At 53.8% G+C, this 14,464-nt stretch overlaps 1 protein-coding gene across 2 annotated transcripts; it reads left to right on the plus strand.

Moving 5' to 3' along the window:
- The first annotated feature begins 4,630 nt into the window (after positions 1-4,630).
- Positions 4,631-8,940, plus strand: PCDH8 (protocadherin 8). 2 transcript variants are annotated; one of them, XM_076363193.1, is made up of 3 exons: positions 4,631-7,072; positions 7,216-7,426; positions 7,899-8,940. In XM_076363193.1, the coding sequence occupies exons 1-3, from the start codon at positions 4,661-4,663 to the stop codon at positions 8,270-8,272; spliced, it is 2,997 nt and encodes a 998-aa protein (XP_076219308.1). In that variant the 5' UTR covers positions 4,631-4,660; the 3' UTR covers positions 8,273-8,940. The 2 variants fall into 2 exon arrangements, with proteins under 2 accessions (XP_076219308.1, XP_076219317.1); XM_076363202.1 differs by having other exon boundaries at positions 7,219-7,426.
- Positions 8,941-14,464: the final 5,524 nt, after the last annotated feature.

Below are 14,464 nucleotides of genomic sequence, written 5' to 3' on the forward strand. Positions count from 1 at the left end.
CCCAAGAAGAAAGAGGCAGAGGCTGAGCGCAGAGACAGGTTTCCAGGGAGGGAGGTCGTGCCACCCCTCTGCAGGCTCAGTGACGAGGGGTGGGGGGACATGTTGCATCCCAACTTCACGGCTGGAGAGAAGTCAGCCGGACCCTCTGCATATGTGGGTGAGCGGGACCAGCTGGACACCATGCCCAGATAGCCTGGCATCTCCCTGCCAGGCTCAGCAAAGCCCCAGCAAAGTCATACCACCCTAGGGCTTGTGCTACAAGGGGATCCCAGCCCACCGCCCCGAGGGCATGCAGTCATCATGCAGCATATGTTGGGAGGAACTGGGGCCAAGGGGAGAGGGGGAACTTCAATAGCCAGGACTTGGTGCCCCCAAGATCTCCTGGGAAAGGGGAAGCACATGTAACACAGCCACCTCTTGCTAAAGCCTGGCTTGCTTCCACTGCCCTGTGCGTGCGTTAAGCTGCACATCCTCCCTCAAGGTCTATGTGGTCCTGAGGTACTGGGCTGGATCTCTATGGGAATCTGACCTTCTCTCACAGCCCCAAAATATAACACCTCCTAGCTTATCTCCATCGACAGAGATCCCTGGAGAGAGTCCCAAGCACCTGCTGAGAGGAGGAAAGTCTTACCCCGCTGCGCTGGGGACACCAACACCTTGGGACATATGCAAACTCACTGTGCTGTAGGTGATGGTGAAAAGGGCCAGAGCCGTAAGTGCCTGTGCTCAGCTGGAGGAGTGAAGGGGAGGAGGAGATCCTGTTTTTTTGTCACTCTCAGTAAGCCAGTAACTGTCCTGGGAGAGGGGAAGAGCACCCACAAACTTTATTTCTAAGAGCTGGATCAGAATCAGGGGGAAAAGTAAATTTAAAGCTAAAAAAAAAGTACCTGGAGTGATTTGCTGGCCGTCACTGACTTGGCTGCTGTTGGCATCAGGCTGGTGGTCTAGGAGTGCTTTCACTCCTTGGGTGCAACACATTACCCAGGGATTCGGGTTCACGGGGATGGGTGCGGGGAGCCTTGCTTTTTCCTTTGCCTGACACCCACTTCTCGGAGCAGCTTTGATTTCTGTGTCTAAGAGGAACAGGAAGAAGCTTGGCAGCAGAGATCAGACCTCTGGACACTGCGAAACACCTCCTTCTTAGCAGGCTCTGAGTCTCCGCAACAACGCTAAGTGCAAGAGAGCTGGTAAATTATTAAAACAACCTTGCAACAGCTCCGGAGAAACCACCAGCGCCTCAGATTCAAAGGGAAGGCTGTGGTGTGAGAATCCCCATTAGTAACAATACGCACAGTTTGCAAGAACATATGTCCCTGCATGGAGCAATCAACCAATCTGGGCTGTTTAACCACAATATTTCAAAGAAGTGCTTTTAATGCAGCTGATCCGTATGTTTATTTTTGAGCTGCAAAACGGGATTCTTCACTAGCCTTTCAGAACATTTCTGTCATGGACTCTATCCAAACTATCGGGGAGAAGGTTTTGCTCCAGCGGAGCGACTGATACGTATTTTTTTTTAAATCAAAGTCACGACTGTGGAAAAAGAATAATCCAGGCAGACGGAAAGTGCATTTGCTCTCTGAAAAAAAAAGCAAGAGGAGCGAGACCCTACCGGGACCCTCTTAAGAATGGGTTCAGATCGAAAGCGCATGAGATGGGGACCGGGTGGATGGGAAAGGGGATGATGCAGATACTTGAGCACACATCGAAAATACAGCCCTTTGCACTCTTGTCTCCTGCAAAGCGCGTGGGAGATGAACGCAGGTCCTGGTTTATCGATTGATTGATTTTTTTATAAAGAATAAGAGCTCCTCGTGGAATAGCCATGCCTTTGCGGGGAGGGGGAGGTGGGGGAGGGAAAGGTCTGGTCTCCTTCCCTGCTCTATCTAATCCTAATTAAAAATAAATTACATGCTGTATGGAACTTGAAATGGCAAAGATAATCCTGTTACACACGAGGGGCCGCTCCGCTGCCCGCTGCCCGCTCCCGGCCGGCGGCCCCGTTCCCAGGCGCGCAGCTCGCCCCCGGACCCCAGACCCCTGACCCCGGGCCGGGCCGGACCCCGGCCCGGGCCGGCTGTTCCCCGCCCCGCCAGGCAGCCGTCCGCGGAGCTCCCGCGGGCAGGAGAAAAGAGCTGCGCGGAGGCTTTTCGTACGGAAACCAAGCGTTTGGGGAGCTTTTGTTGGCGGCAGAGCGTCGTCGTGTCCGTCCCCCCCCCCTCCGCGTCCCCGCAGTCAGCGCCGAGGCGCGATTTAAATCCCATTTCCATAAGCCGGCGCTGCGGGCAGCCCGCCGCCCCCCGCTCGCGTGCCGCCCCGCGCCGCGCCCCGCGCAACGACCCGCGCAGCGCCCCGCGCAACGACCCGCGCAGCGCTCCGCGCAGCGCTCCGCGCAGCCCCGGGGTACCCCTGCCGAGAGGAGCGGCCCCGCACGGAGCCCGGGATGGAGCCCCCCGGGATGCTGCATGGCTTCGTGTGCCCAGCGGAGCGGAGCGCTTTTATCCGAGGTTTCCAAAGGAAACCGGGGCGGGGGGCGGACCCCGTTCAGTTTGTCCCCCCTCTTCCTTTAAAACGCACCTCTTAGGTTCCCTGACACATGGAAAGAGGGAAGGAGGAAAGGGAAGGAGGGAGGGAGGGAAGGAAGGAAGCAAGGAGAGGGGAAAGGAGGCAAGGAAAGAGGGAAAGGAAGGAGGAAAGGAAAGATGAACGGAAAGAGGGAAAGGAAGGAGGAAAAGAAAGAGGGAAAGATGAAAGAAGGAGAGGAAAGATGAAAGACGGGAAGGAAAGATGAAAGGAAAGAGGAAGAAGGAAGGAAGGAAGGAAGGAAGGAAGGAAGGAAGGAAGGAAGGAAGGAAGGAAGGAAGGAAGGAAGGAAGGAAGGAAGGAAGGAAGGAAGGAAGGAAGGAAGGAAGGAAGGAAGGAAGGAAAGGAAGGAAGGAAGAAGAGGGAAGAAAAGAAAGGAAGGAAGGAAGGAAGGAGGGAAGGAGGGAAGGAGGGAAGGAAGGAAGGAAGGAAGGAAGGAAGGAAGGAAGGAAGGAAGGAAGGAAGGAAGGAAGGAAGGAAGGAAGGAAGGAAGGAAGGAAAAGAGGGAAGGAAGAAGGAAGGAGGGAAGGAAGAAGGAAGGAGGGAAGGAAGGGCATGCCGTTTCCCAGAGGGCCAGATGCCCGTCAGGACCCCCAGCTTCCCTCCCCATTGGGTCTCCTCCCTGCGGGCCGGGACCTGCGGCCGCCCTCCCCATGGCTGCCCAGGCACCGCAGGGCCGGGAGGCTGCGCCGGGCTCCGCGCGGGGCCTTGGTGCCTTGCGGGGCAGATGGTTTCATTCCCCCCAGTTCGTGCCAGGTTTCAGCCTCATGCTGTTATTTTGTTCTTCTGGAACGAGACTGGTGTTGCTTCCCAGAGAGGCCCTATTAGGACAAAAAGAAAATCCTGTGAATAGGCGTAACAGGGCACCAGGAGGGATAGGTCTTAAATGTATTTTAATATGAGCAGGGCATTGTGTGTAATTCAGCGCTCATCATCGTTTAGTCAAAGAGTTATGGCAGTGATTGGGAATGAATAGAGGGACATAATGGATACATGTGGCGTTTGCTCATTATATTCAACTTAGTCCAACTCCTCTGTGGAAACTGTTCAACTTTCTCTCCCTTTAGCCTGTCATAGTGAAATAATACAGACATTGGTTCCTCGAATGGGATAGCCTGCCATGCTATTATATTTCTACAGCTAACGAGGGCTTCATAAGCCTTTGATACAGCCTGATCTTTGAAACCTTTCCAAATCTCCTCAAGCTTATGCTAAATCCTATTTGGAACTTTTTTTCTTTCTTTTTTTTTTTTTTTTTTTTCCTTTCCTCGCCTGCTAGTGCCCCAGGCTTAAGAAACCCGGGCGGTGACATGCATACTAAAGCATGCGGGGACACCTCCTGAAAGGCGACTTACGGCGCTGATCACAGGCTCTCACGCGAGTAACACACCACTCCGGGCGCGCAGCTGAATGCCGCCGGCCCCCCCCCCCCCCCCCCCCGGGCACCCCGCTAATCCGCGCCCGCCGCCGCCCCGCGCCCGCGCACCCACCCGCGCCCGCGCGGCACGCCGCGACACGGCGCGACATGCCACGACACGACACGGCACGACACCTGTCCGACCTGTGTCCGCAATTAATAAACCCCGCCGCGCATTTTACTCCGCGCTCCCCGCGCCAGCTCCGCTGCCGCGCCTCCGGAGAGAGAGAAAAGGCGGGAGGGGGAGGAAAGAAGGAAAGAAAGAAAGAAAGAAGGAAGGAAAGAAAAAAAGAAAGAAATGAAAGGGGGGAAAAAAGGAATAAAGCCGGGAAAAAAGGAAAAACCCCAAACCCCGGAGAGTTACAGAAAACAAAGGCGAGCGCCCCGCGCCCCCGCTCCCGCCGGCTGCCGGAGCCGCCCCGGCTCGGGGACCGCCGGGGGGGCCGCCCGCGCCCCGCCGCCTCCCATTGGCTCCGCCGCCCGCTCATTTGCATACCGCCGTCTATTAAAGGCCGTGCGGAGGCGCGGAGGGGCGCAGACGGCGGCGGACGGGGCGCGGGGCGCGGACCCGGGTACCGCGCATCGCCCCCCCCCCCCCCGGGTACGGGGCGTCGCCATCACCCCGCACTGCACCGTCGGGCTGAGCCCCGCGCAAGTGCCATGAGCCCCCTGCGGCTGCTGGCCGTCGCCTGCCTGCTGGCCCTGTCCTGCTGCAAGACGGTGAGGTACCGCACCGACGAGGAGGGCGCGCCGGGCACCGTGATCGGTACGCTGGCCGACGAGATGCCGGTGAAGGCGCCGGGGGAGATGAGCTTCCGCCTGATGCGGCAGTTCAGCAACAGCTCGCTGGTGCGGGTGCGGGAGGAGGACGGGCAGCTGAGCATCGGCGAAGCAGGGCTGGACCGGGAGCGGTTGTGCGGGCAGGCCCCCCAGTGCGTCCTGGCCTTCGACGTGGTGAGCTGCTGGAGGGAGCGCTACCGCCTGGTACACGTGGAGCTGGAGGTGCGCGACATCAATGACAATGCGCCACGCTTCCCCCGTGCCCAAATGGCACTGGAGGTGTCAGAGAGCGCCGCACCTGGCACCCGCCTCCCGCTGGAGGTGGCTGTGGACGAGGACGTGGGCTCCAACTCTATCCAGAGCTTCCAGGTCTCCCTCAACAGCCACTTTGGAGTGGAGGCACAGACGCGGGCGGATGGGGCACGCTGCGCCGACCTGGTGCTGCTCCAGGAGCTGGACCGCGAGCGCCAGCCCTCCTACACGCTGGAGCTGGTGGCCAAGGACGGCGGCAGCCCGGCACGCTCGGGCACGGCCACCGTGCACGTCCGTGTCCTCGACGCCAACGACAACAGCCCTGCCTTCGCCCAGGGCTCAGTCACAGTGGAGCTGCCTGAGGACGCGCCACCCGGCTCCCTGCTGCTCGACCTGGATGCCGCCGACCCTGATGAGGGCCCCAACGGTGAGGTGGTCTACGCCTTCGGCAGCCAAGTGCCTCCCGAGGCACGGCGGCTCTTCCGCCTTGACCCACGCTCGGGCCGCCTCACGCTGGAGGCCGCCGTGGACTACGAACGCACCCGCACCTACGAGCTGGATGTGCGTGCCCAGGACCGTGGCGCCAGCCCCCGTGCCGCCACCTGCACCGTCGTCGTGCGCCTCGCTGATGTCAATGACAACGCGCCACGCATCAGCATCAGCGCCCTCCGTGGCGCTGCCAGCGCTGCTGGCGTGGCCTATGTCAGCGAGGCGGCGGCCAGCGAGAGCTTCGTGGCCCTCGTCAGTGCCTCAGACCGTGACTCAGGCGCCAACGGGCAGGTGCGCTGCAGCCTCCGCGGCCACGACCACTTTGCCCTGCAGCGCGCCTATGAGGACAGCTACATGATCGTCACCACGGCAGCACTGGACCGTGAGCGCATCCCCGAGTACAACCTCACCGTGGTGGCTGAGGATCTGGGCTCACCGCCCTTCAAGACTGTCCGCCAGTACACAGTGAGAGTGAGCGATGAGAATGACAATGCGCCACTCTTCGCCAAGCCCCTCTATGAGGTGGCTGTGCCAGAGAACAACCCCCCAGGCGCCTACATCACCACTGTGGTGGCCCGCGACCCTGATCTTGGCCACAACGGTAAGGTCACCTACCGTCTCCTGGAGACACAGGTCATGGGGGCCCCCATCTCCACCTATGTCTCGGTGGACCCCGCCACCGGGGCCATCTATGCCCTCAGGACGTTCAACTATGAGATCCTCAAGCAGTTGGACCTGAGGATCCAGGCCACTGATGGAGGCTCCCCGCAGCTCTCCAGCAGCACCCTTGTCAAAGTGAGGATGGTGGACCAGAACGACAACCCTCCCATCATCATCCATCCGGTGCTCACCAATGGGACGATGGAAATCGGTGTGTCCAGCAAGACCTCCCGTGACTCCCTGGTGGCCCAGATCAAAGCTCGAGATGCAGATGATGGGGCCAATGCCGAGCTCACCTTTGCCTTCCTGGAAGAGCCCCAGCAGGACCTTTTCACCATCAACCCAAGTACTGGGGACATTGTGCTGAGGGGTGACCTCTCTGAAGAGCTGGGTCAGCTGTTCAAGGTCATCCTCACTGTGACAGACAACGGCAGACCCCCCCTGGCCACGACCGCCACAGTCAACTTCCTGGTGACCGCCACTGCTCCTTCCAGTATCCAGGAGATAGCCAAGCCCAGCTCCTGGGAAGGAAAGGCTTTGCAGTGGGACATCCCTCTGATCGTGATCATCGTCCTGGCGGGCAGCTGCACCCTCCTCCTGGTGGCTATAATCACCATCGCCACCACCTGCAACAGGCGCAAGAAAGGGAACGAGATCAAAAACAACACTTCCTTGAAGGAGCAAATAGACATCTCCCACCTAGAGAAGGGCCGTCAGGAGGAGGGCAGCCAGAGGGGGAATGTGTTTGAGGTACGAACCTTTCCCAGCAAAACCTCTTTCACCAGCCCTGACCCTTCTCCAGCTGCTGAAGAGCTCTCCACCGCTGAGAGCGGCAGCGACAGCACTTGCCTCTACGAAGGTCAGAAGAGGCTCAGAGGACCGAGCGGGGAGGTAAGATCCTGACACGGGGAAGGGGGTCAGAGGGTGGTTGGGGGGTCTCAGAGGATGTGAATTGCAGAGATATGGTTCTGATGTCAATTTACCCTTCACTACTTCCCCTCTCATCTCTCCTTTGATCCCCTCACCCACCCCAGCAGGGTTTCGCTGCTGCTCCAAGCTACAGCAAGGAGCCTGCTCCCCCCGTGGCCATTTGGAAGGGGCACTCGTTCAACACCATCTCCGGCCGAGAGGCAGAGAAGTTCAGTGGCAAAGACAGCGGCAAAGGTGACAGCGATTTTAATGACAGTGACTCGGATATCAGTGGAGATGCCCTGAAGAAAGATCTCATCACGCACATGCAGAATGGTAAGGGCTTAGCCCCTGCTCCCAGCTGGCCCCTCCGGGGAGGTGGACAGGTGGACAGGGAGGTGGACGGAGGGACCCATCCCCGGGGCACAGGAATTAGGCAGGGCAGCTGGAGGGGGAAGCCTGATGCTGCGTGACTCAAGCTGCCAGTCTCTTTGCAGCAGGCTGCTAGACGTTGGTTTCTCTCTGCACTGAGCACCCAGCATAAATTAGCAGATGCTGGAAGTACTGTAGTATTGGGGTTTTTTCCTCCCCAAAAAGCTTCCCTTAAAGTTAGGATTGTGAGGAGTGTCCCTAGCAAAATGACATAACCTTCCCAAGCGTGTTTTTTTGTTGTGCCGTAGAGCATCACCTCCCGACTCCCACTGTTAGTGCATTGAATCATCCCGTGACTGATAACTCTGAGGATTATGAATTATGTGGATTTATTGCTGCAGTAACGACAGGTTTCTCCTTCTCTCTCTCCCTTTAGGTCTGTGGGCATGCACGGCCGAGTGCAAGATCCTGGGCCACTCGGACCGCTGCTGGAGCCCCTCCTGCGGCCGAGCCAACCCTCACCCCTCTCCCCATCCTTCGGCACCCCTCTCTACCTTCTGCAAGAGCACATCCTTGCCCAGGGATCCCCTTCGCAGGGACAACTTTTATCAAGCCCAGCTGCCCAAAACAGTGGGGCTTCAGAGCGTCTACGAGAAAGTGCTGCACAGAGACTTTGACCGGACGATCACGCTGCTCTCCCCGCCGCGCCCCGCACGGCTCCCCGACCTTCAGGAGATCGGGGTGCCCCTCTACCCAGCCCCCTCGACTAGATACCTGGGCCCCCAGACTGACACAGCTGAGAAAGTTTAGCCCAACACGCTCCCCACCTGAGTACACACGTCCCTGCGCGCACACGATTAGGTCACTCCCGAGAGCCTTTAAGTTATTGACCAGATCCGGTGTCATACATGTAAATATGCAAGATGTGCCTTAAAAATGAAGTTGTTGGGAAAGATTTCCAATCACGTCAGTACTGTTTGATATTTGCAAACAAAAAAAATTGTTTGTAGTTAATGTAATTTTTATGAAATGTGCAGTATTTAAATTTTTTTTTCATGTTTTCTACATTGTTTTTTTTTTGCTTTTGGTTCACCCATGGCCTGCCATTTTTTGTAGTGTTTTTAACCTGTACATTGTGTAATGTAATGTTTGTACATAATGAAAATTGGTTATATTTTTATATAATAAAAGCTTAAAAAATGGGAATTCTTGCCAAAGGAACTGTCTGAAAGACACAATAATAATAATAATTAATCATAATATCCTGAATATGTAGAACCTTGTAAGGGAAATTCCTCTTTCATGGTGTAATAATAACCTAAGCAACCCAGTGTACTGAGAAGTTTGCCTTGCCAAATGTGACTTGTATTTCTTGAGTCTGTGGTCAACTTAAATGTTATTTAATTGCCTTTGGTTCCTGTAATCTGTGTCACTGATAAACACTAATAAAGGTTTTGTGATGTGTCAGAGGGATCTGTTCACGGATTTCATGCTTCAGAGCGTAGCGGTCTTTACAGGTCAACAGAAGTATTTTGTGCAGAGAAACGCAGTGGGGAGGAGCATGAACGATGCTACTTTTAGTCTCACCCATCCTTCATCTCTGGCGATACCTCACTGGAGGTTTAGCTCTAGAGATTTTAATGACGGGTTGCAGGGTGGGAGGGAGGGCCGTGTGACGGAGCTGGCCTTTGCTTTTAACTACCTGGTCTGAGCTCTTTCGCCCCATCCTTCACTGATGGGAAGCGGTGTAATTTTAGTGAAGCAAATGAAACTATGTCCATCAGCTGAAGTGTTCATGCTGTGCAAATACCTTTGCATCAGCAGCCACTCAAGCATTTTGCTTTCTGATCTAGCTGAGACGTTGATTTGAGTCAAGCTGCATAGGTATGTGCTTATATGTTTATTCCTTGTTAAGGCAGCCTTACTAGAGGACAGTAACTTGCATTTTTGTACGTGTATTTATACACCAAGAGAAAGGCTAGGTTTATATTTGTGCATAAAACAGAGAAAGAATAGATGTTGATTATGTTTAGATTGTCTGTGCTACTGTGTGGGTTGACCTTGGCTGGACGCCAGGTGCCCACCAAGCCGCTCTATCACTCCCCTCCTCAGCAGGACAGGGGGAGGGGGTGGAATAAGATGGAAAAAAGCTCATGGGTCAAGATAAAGGCAGTTTAATAAAGCAAAAGCAAAGGCCACGCGCGGAAGCAAAGGAAAACAGATTTATTCTGTAGTTCCCATCAGCAGGCGATATCCAGCCAGTTCCCGGGAAGTAGGGCTTCAGTACGCGTAGCGGTTGCTCTGGAAGACAAACTTAATAACGAATGCCCCCCCTCCTCCTCCTTTCTCTTAGCTTTTATTGCTGAGCAGACGTCATACGGTATGGAATATCCCTTTGGTCAGTTTGGGCCAGCTGTCCTGGCTGTGTCCCCTCCCAAGATCTTGCCCACCCCCAGCTGACTGGTGAGGGGGGAATGCTGGAGAGACAGCCTTGACGCTGTGCCAGCACTGCTCAGTGGTAGCCAAAATACCGGTGTGTTATCAACACCTTTCTAGCTACCAATACAAAGCACAGCACTGTGAGGGCTGCTGTGGGGAAAATTAACTCCATCTCAGCCAGACCCAATAGAGCTACGTATTTTGCCTCCTTCCAGAAGTGACAAAGGCCTGGAAAAAATCATATAGAGCTTTGAAATTCCCTCCCCTCAAGGTTTCAGGTTAAAAGCACATCTCAAATCCCTCTGCTGAAATCAGGTATAGAATAGCATTGAATGAAACAAACTAAGCGTGAGCATTTCTTCCTGTGTTCAAAAAAATTTTTACAACAGAGATAACACTTACACTGGAGTTTTAATATTGGACTGAGCTTTTCCAAAAGGAAGAACTGCTACTCACTTGGAGTATATAATTTTGCATTTTGTACAAATCAAGAATCTAGAAATTTGCACATGACAAAGCTTTTGGTTTTTATCGTGAATTCTTCAATTATATGTCTAATTAGTATGGTGCATATATATAGAAGATGACTCACAAAGAAAATATAAAGCCTTCTTAGACATAAACAAGGCCTTATTAGACTTTGTGTCTCAAAATGTAAGTAGAAAACAGTATCCCTCCCTGCATCTCCCTTAACCGACAGAAATTCCCTTTCTCCCCCAACTTCCAGCTTTCTCAAGCCCGCGTAGCAAGAGTGGCAGAGCCTGACCAAGTTTTCATGCACACACGGTCTGAGTTTTAGCAGGGGCTTCATAAAAGCCTCTGCGTGAAGATTTGTGGTGGGCAGAGAGCTTCAGAGACTGTACTTGAAGAGAATTGAAATCAGGCTGATGCAAGACTCAACTGAGAAGCAACAGCTGTGATACAGCTTTTATGGTCAGGAAAATAGGTGAGTGTCTCTGGCGACTCATCTAAACCTGGTAGTAAAAATCGTGATGCATCTAATGAACTAAGAGGGTCGTCTTGGTTAAATTTAGGGCTGAAGTTGGGGCTGAAGGGTGGGCGCTGAGAAGGAAGACTGGGAGCCTCCCTGCCGGCTAATCATCAGTGATGCAGAGCAGCAAGCCCGCATGTGAAGTAATTAGTCATAACTCTGAACACGGGGAGGGAAAGGCTCGCTGTCAAAAAAGCAGGGCAGTCTCGTAAGCTGATTCTGTGTCCTCTAGTTTGAAAGCCTGGGATACGTACTGCAAGACCTCCACAGCAGGTCCCTAGGCTCTCCTGTGGGAGGCTGGCGGGAGGTAACCTCTCGAGTTTGTTTTGCCTGTGACAGTAATTGGTAAGTAATCTCTCTATATTTATCTTGACCCACAAGATTTTTCATCTGATTTTCTCCCCCTGTCCTGTAGAGGAGCGGGAGTGGGTGAGCAGCTGGGTGGGGGTCTGGCTGCTGGCCAAGGTCAACCTACCACACACACCAAGGAAACAAGGTCCCAGAGATGCCTTCTGTGGCACTTTAGCCAAAAAAAAAAGTCAAATTCCCACTGACCTGCTCTCTCCTGTGCCTCTTGAATGCCTTCAAGGCTGTTTTATGTTTAATGATGCGTGATGGAGTCAAACACCACCGTGAGGTGCCTAATTCTGGTTTCTGCAGTGCATGTTCTAGATGCAGGACTTCTAGTAAAATGGGGTGGCAGCACTCATGCTTGTAAGTGGATATGGCTGTGACCTCTGGGATGGGGGTTTAATCCTGTGATCTCAACATGTGTGAGAGATGCTCAGAAAATGCTGCCTGGACCAGGCCCTGAAAGCAGAGAGAAACCAGGGTGGGATTTAGCTGAAGATTCAGACAGATGTGCCTTTTGTGGCCAATGCATAGATGTCTACATGCACGGTAGGCATCTACGCTCCTGTGGCAGACAACGAGGTCTGGTCAGGTGGGGTCTAGATGGCTGTCTGGTTCATCTCACAGTAGGCACCTGCATTCACTTAGCAAAATCACTCTCTAGTCTCCCATAACTGCATTGACTATCTTGTCATTGTATATGACAGCAGATTAAGCACCTGCCTTACACATAGACACACACGTTGTGGATATAGAAATTCAGGTGGGTGCACTGTCACCAAAGGGAATGGTCCACCCTTCTCTCAATCTCCAGCTTCACATTTGTGCTGGTTTTGGCTGGGATAGAGTTGATTTTCTTCACAGTAGCTAGTATGGGGCTATGGTTTGGATTTGTCCTGGAAACAGTGTTGATAACACAGGGATGTTTTACACAGAGTCAAGGCCTTTTCTGCTTCTCACCCCACCCCACCAGTGAGCAGGCTGGAGATGCACAAGAAGTTGGGAGGGGACATAGCTGGGACAGCTGACCCCAGCTGACCAAAGGGATATTCCATACCATATGACGTCATGCTCAGCACATTAAGCTGGGGGAAGAAGAAGGAAGGGGGGGATGTTTGGAGTGATGGCGTTTGTCTTCCCAAGTAACCGTTATGCGTGATGGAGCCCTGCTTTCCTGGAGATGGCTGGACACCTGCCTGCCGATGGGAAGGAGTGAATGAATTCCTTGTTTTGCTTTGCTTGCGTGTGCAGCTTTTGCTTTACCTATTAAACTGTCTTTATCTCAACCCACGAGTTTTCTCACTTTGACTCTTCTGATTCTCTCCCCCATCCCAGTGGGGGGAGTGAGCGAGAGGCTGCATGGTGCTTAGTTCTCAACTGGGGTTAAACCATGACAATGTTCCCATGACTCCTTTGCCACCAGCACCCAGAAAAGTCATCTGCCTATGGGCAGATGTACAAAAGCACCAAAACTGGGTAGAGTTCTGCAGGTTTAGCTCAACCAGAGGTCAGGCAAATATCAGATGCTGTCAGAGAGGGGGCAAAGAGAGAGGAGGCCCCCAGGACCTGGGAAGAAGGCAGGACTGTGCTTTTGGGCAGCAGCCAACAAGTCGATCAGCCTATATGTAATGTAAAACCTCTGGAGGTTTCTAGACGATTTCAAAATTGGCCAAGGAGGATCCTAATGCCTTTTGGATGCTTTGAAGGCTTGGCATCACTACTGATAATGCCAGCTCACTCCCCAAATGTCACCTAAGCCCAAATTTAGGCTGAAGAATGTGGACTGCTAACTGGGGAGAAGTAAGTGTTACTTCCCACCATATATGCCAAGGTCTTCAAGCCTTCCTTATTTAAGAGGATGCTTTGGAGAAGCTCCCTGGAGCTGGGTTTCCCCCTCCTGAAGTAGTGATAAGGATCCCTCTGCTTGCCCATCCTTCCTGATGGATGCAAAAAGCTGGTTTTGCATTCATGCCCACGATGCCCATGGCAGTGAGATCCCCACCACACTCGGGGCTCCTGGAGCATGCTGCCCATCCAATGATAATCATACTGGGAGAGTTCACAGGGAGCCAGAGACCCAGGCACAGGCAGGGAGGGATGCAGGGATCAGGAGGTGGGCTGGCTTTGGTAGGTTCCCCCTGTGCCACAGTGCCTGGGGAGGGTTAAAATCCTGGGAGCTGAATTGGAAAGGGAGCAGATGGCCACCAAATTGAGAAAAGCAGTGACTTAGCCTGGCTGTGAGAAGCCAGTGGGTTCATTCAGTTGGTAATTATTAATTATTTTTGAGTGGGCATTAGCATCCTCGAGGTCACAGGCATGAGCACCCATTTTAGCCTGCAGTAGGCAAACCCCGCTTGCCCATCAACTCCTGCTGTGGTGGGCAGCCAGCTGCTGTGCCCTGCTGGTACTTTTTGAGTAAGGAGGACCTACTGGCCCTGCACGCGAGGCAGGGAAGCAACCTCATGTAGTGCTATAGTCGAATGCTGTTTAAGGATGCAGACATTTTTGTGGCAACTCTATCTTTCAGCTTTGAAGGCAGGTCTCTGTTCCAAGCCTAGTTGTGTTCCATTGCCTTAACCTACACAGGGTGAATTTGCTGAAGGCCAGACGTGGAGGCTGCCTCCTACCTGTTCTCTCCTCCTGGGCAACTGCTTAAGATCCCAACGCAACATCCACTTTCCAGCTACCTCCAGCCATGAAACAGTTGACTCACAGTTTACGGGTGCTTCTTAAGTCAAGGTATTGGGCCTCAGCAATAAGGTTTTATGGTCACACTTGTCCTCTGGGTTATCTGAGTGCCATGAGATTTGGGCATTTCTGTCCTGGCATGAGCACGCAGGTGGCAGCAAGAGCTCCCAGTTCCCACTGTAGCAAAATCACCTCTAGGCTTTCTTCCAGATCTAAAGTGGATCTATAGTGGGAACAGCCTCTGTGCCCACCACAGCTGGGCACCCTCATTTTCACAGCTTCCCAAGGTCTTGGGGTGGATGGCCTAAAGCTGGGTGCAAGGAATGACATTTGTCCCTGCAGCTGTCTGCCAGGCAGCCCCTGCCCACCTTTGCAGTCCGGCTCCTGGGACCCTTCGCCCACCTGCCTGCTAGCTGTAGCCTTCTGCCAGGGTGATGAGCCCTGGCCCTGCCTGGATTGACTGCTCTGTGGAGTCACTGTAACTCCAACCATGTGCTCCATCCCCTTGGGATGGGGCAGCTCACCAAAAAATG

This window comes from Aptenodytes patagonicus, chromosome 1 (assembly GCF_965638725.1).
Source record: "Aptenodytes patagonicus chromosome 1, bAptPat1.pri.cur, whole genome shotgun sequence".
Lineage (NCBI taxonomy): Eukaryota > Metazoa > Chordata > Aves > Sphenisciformes > Spheniscidae > Aptenodytes > Aptenodytes patagonicus.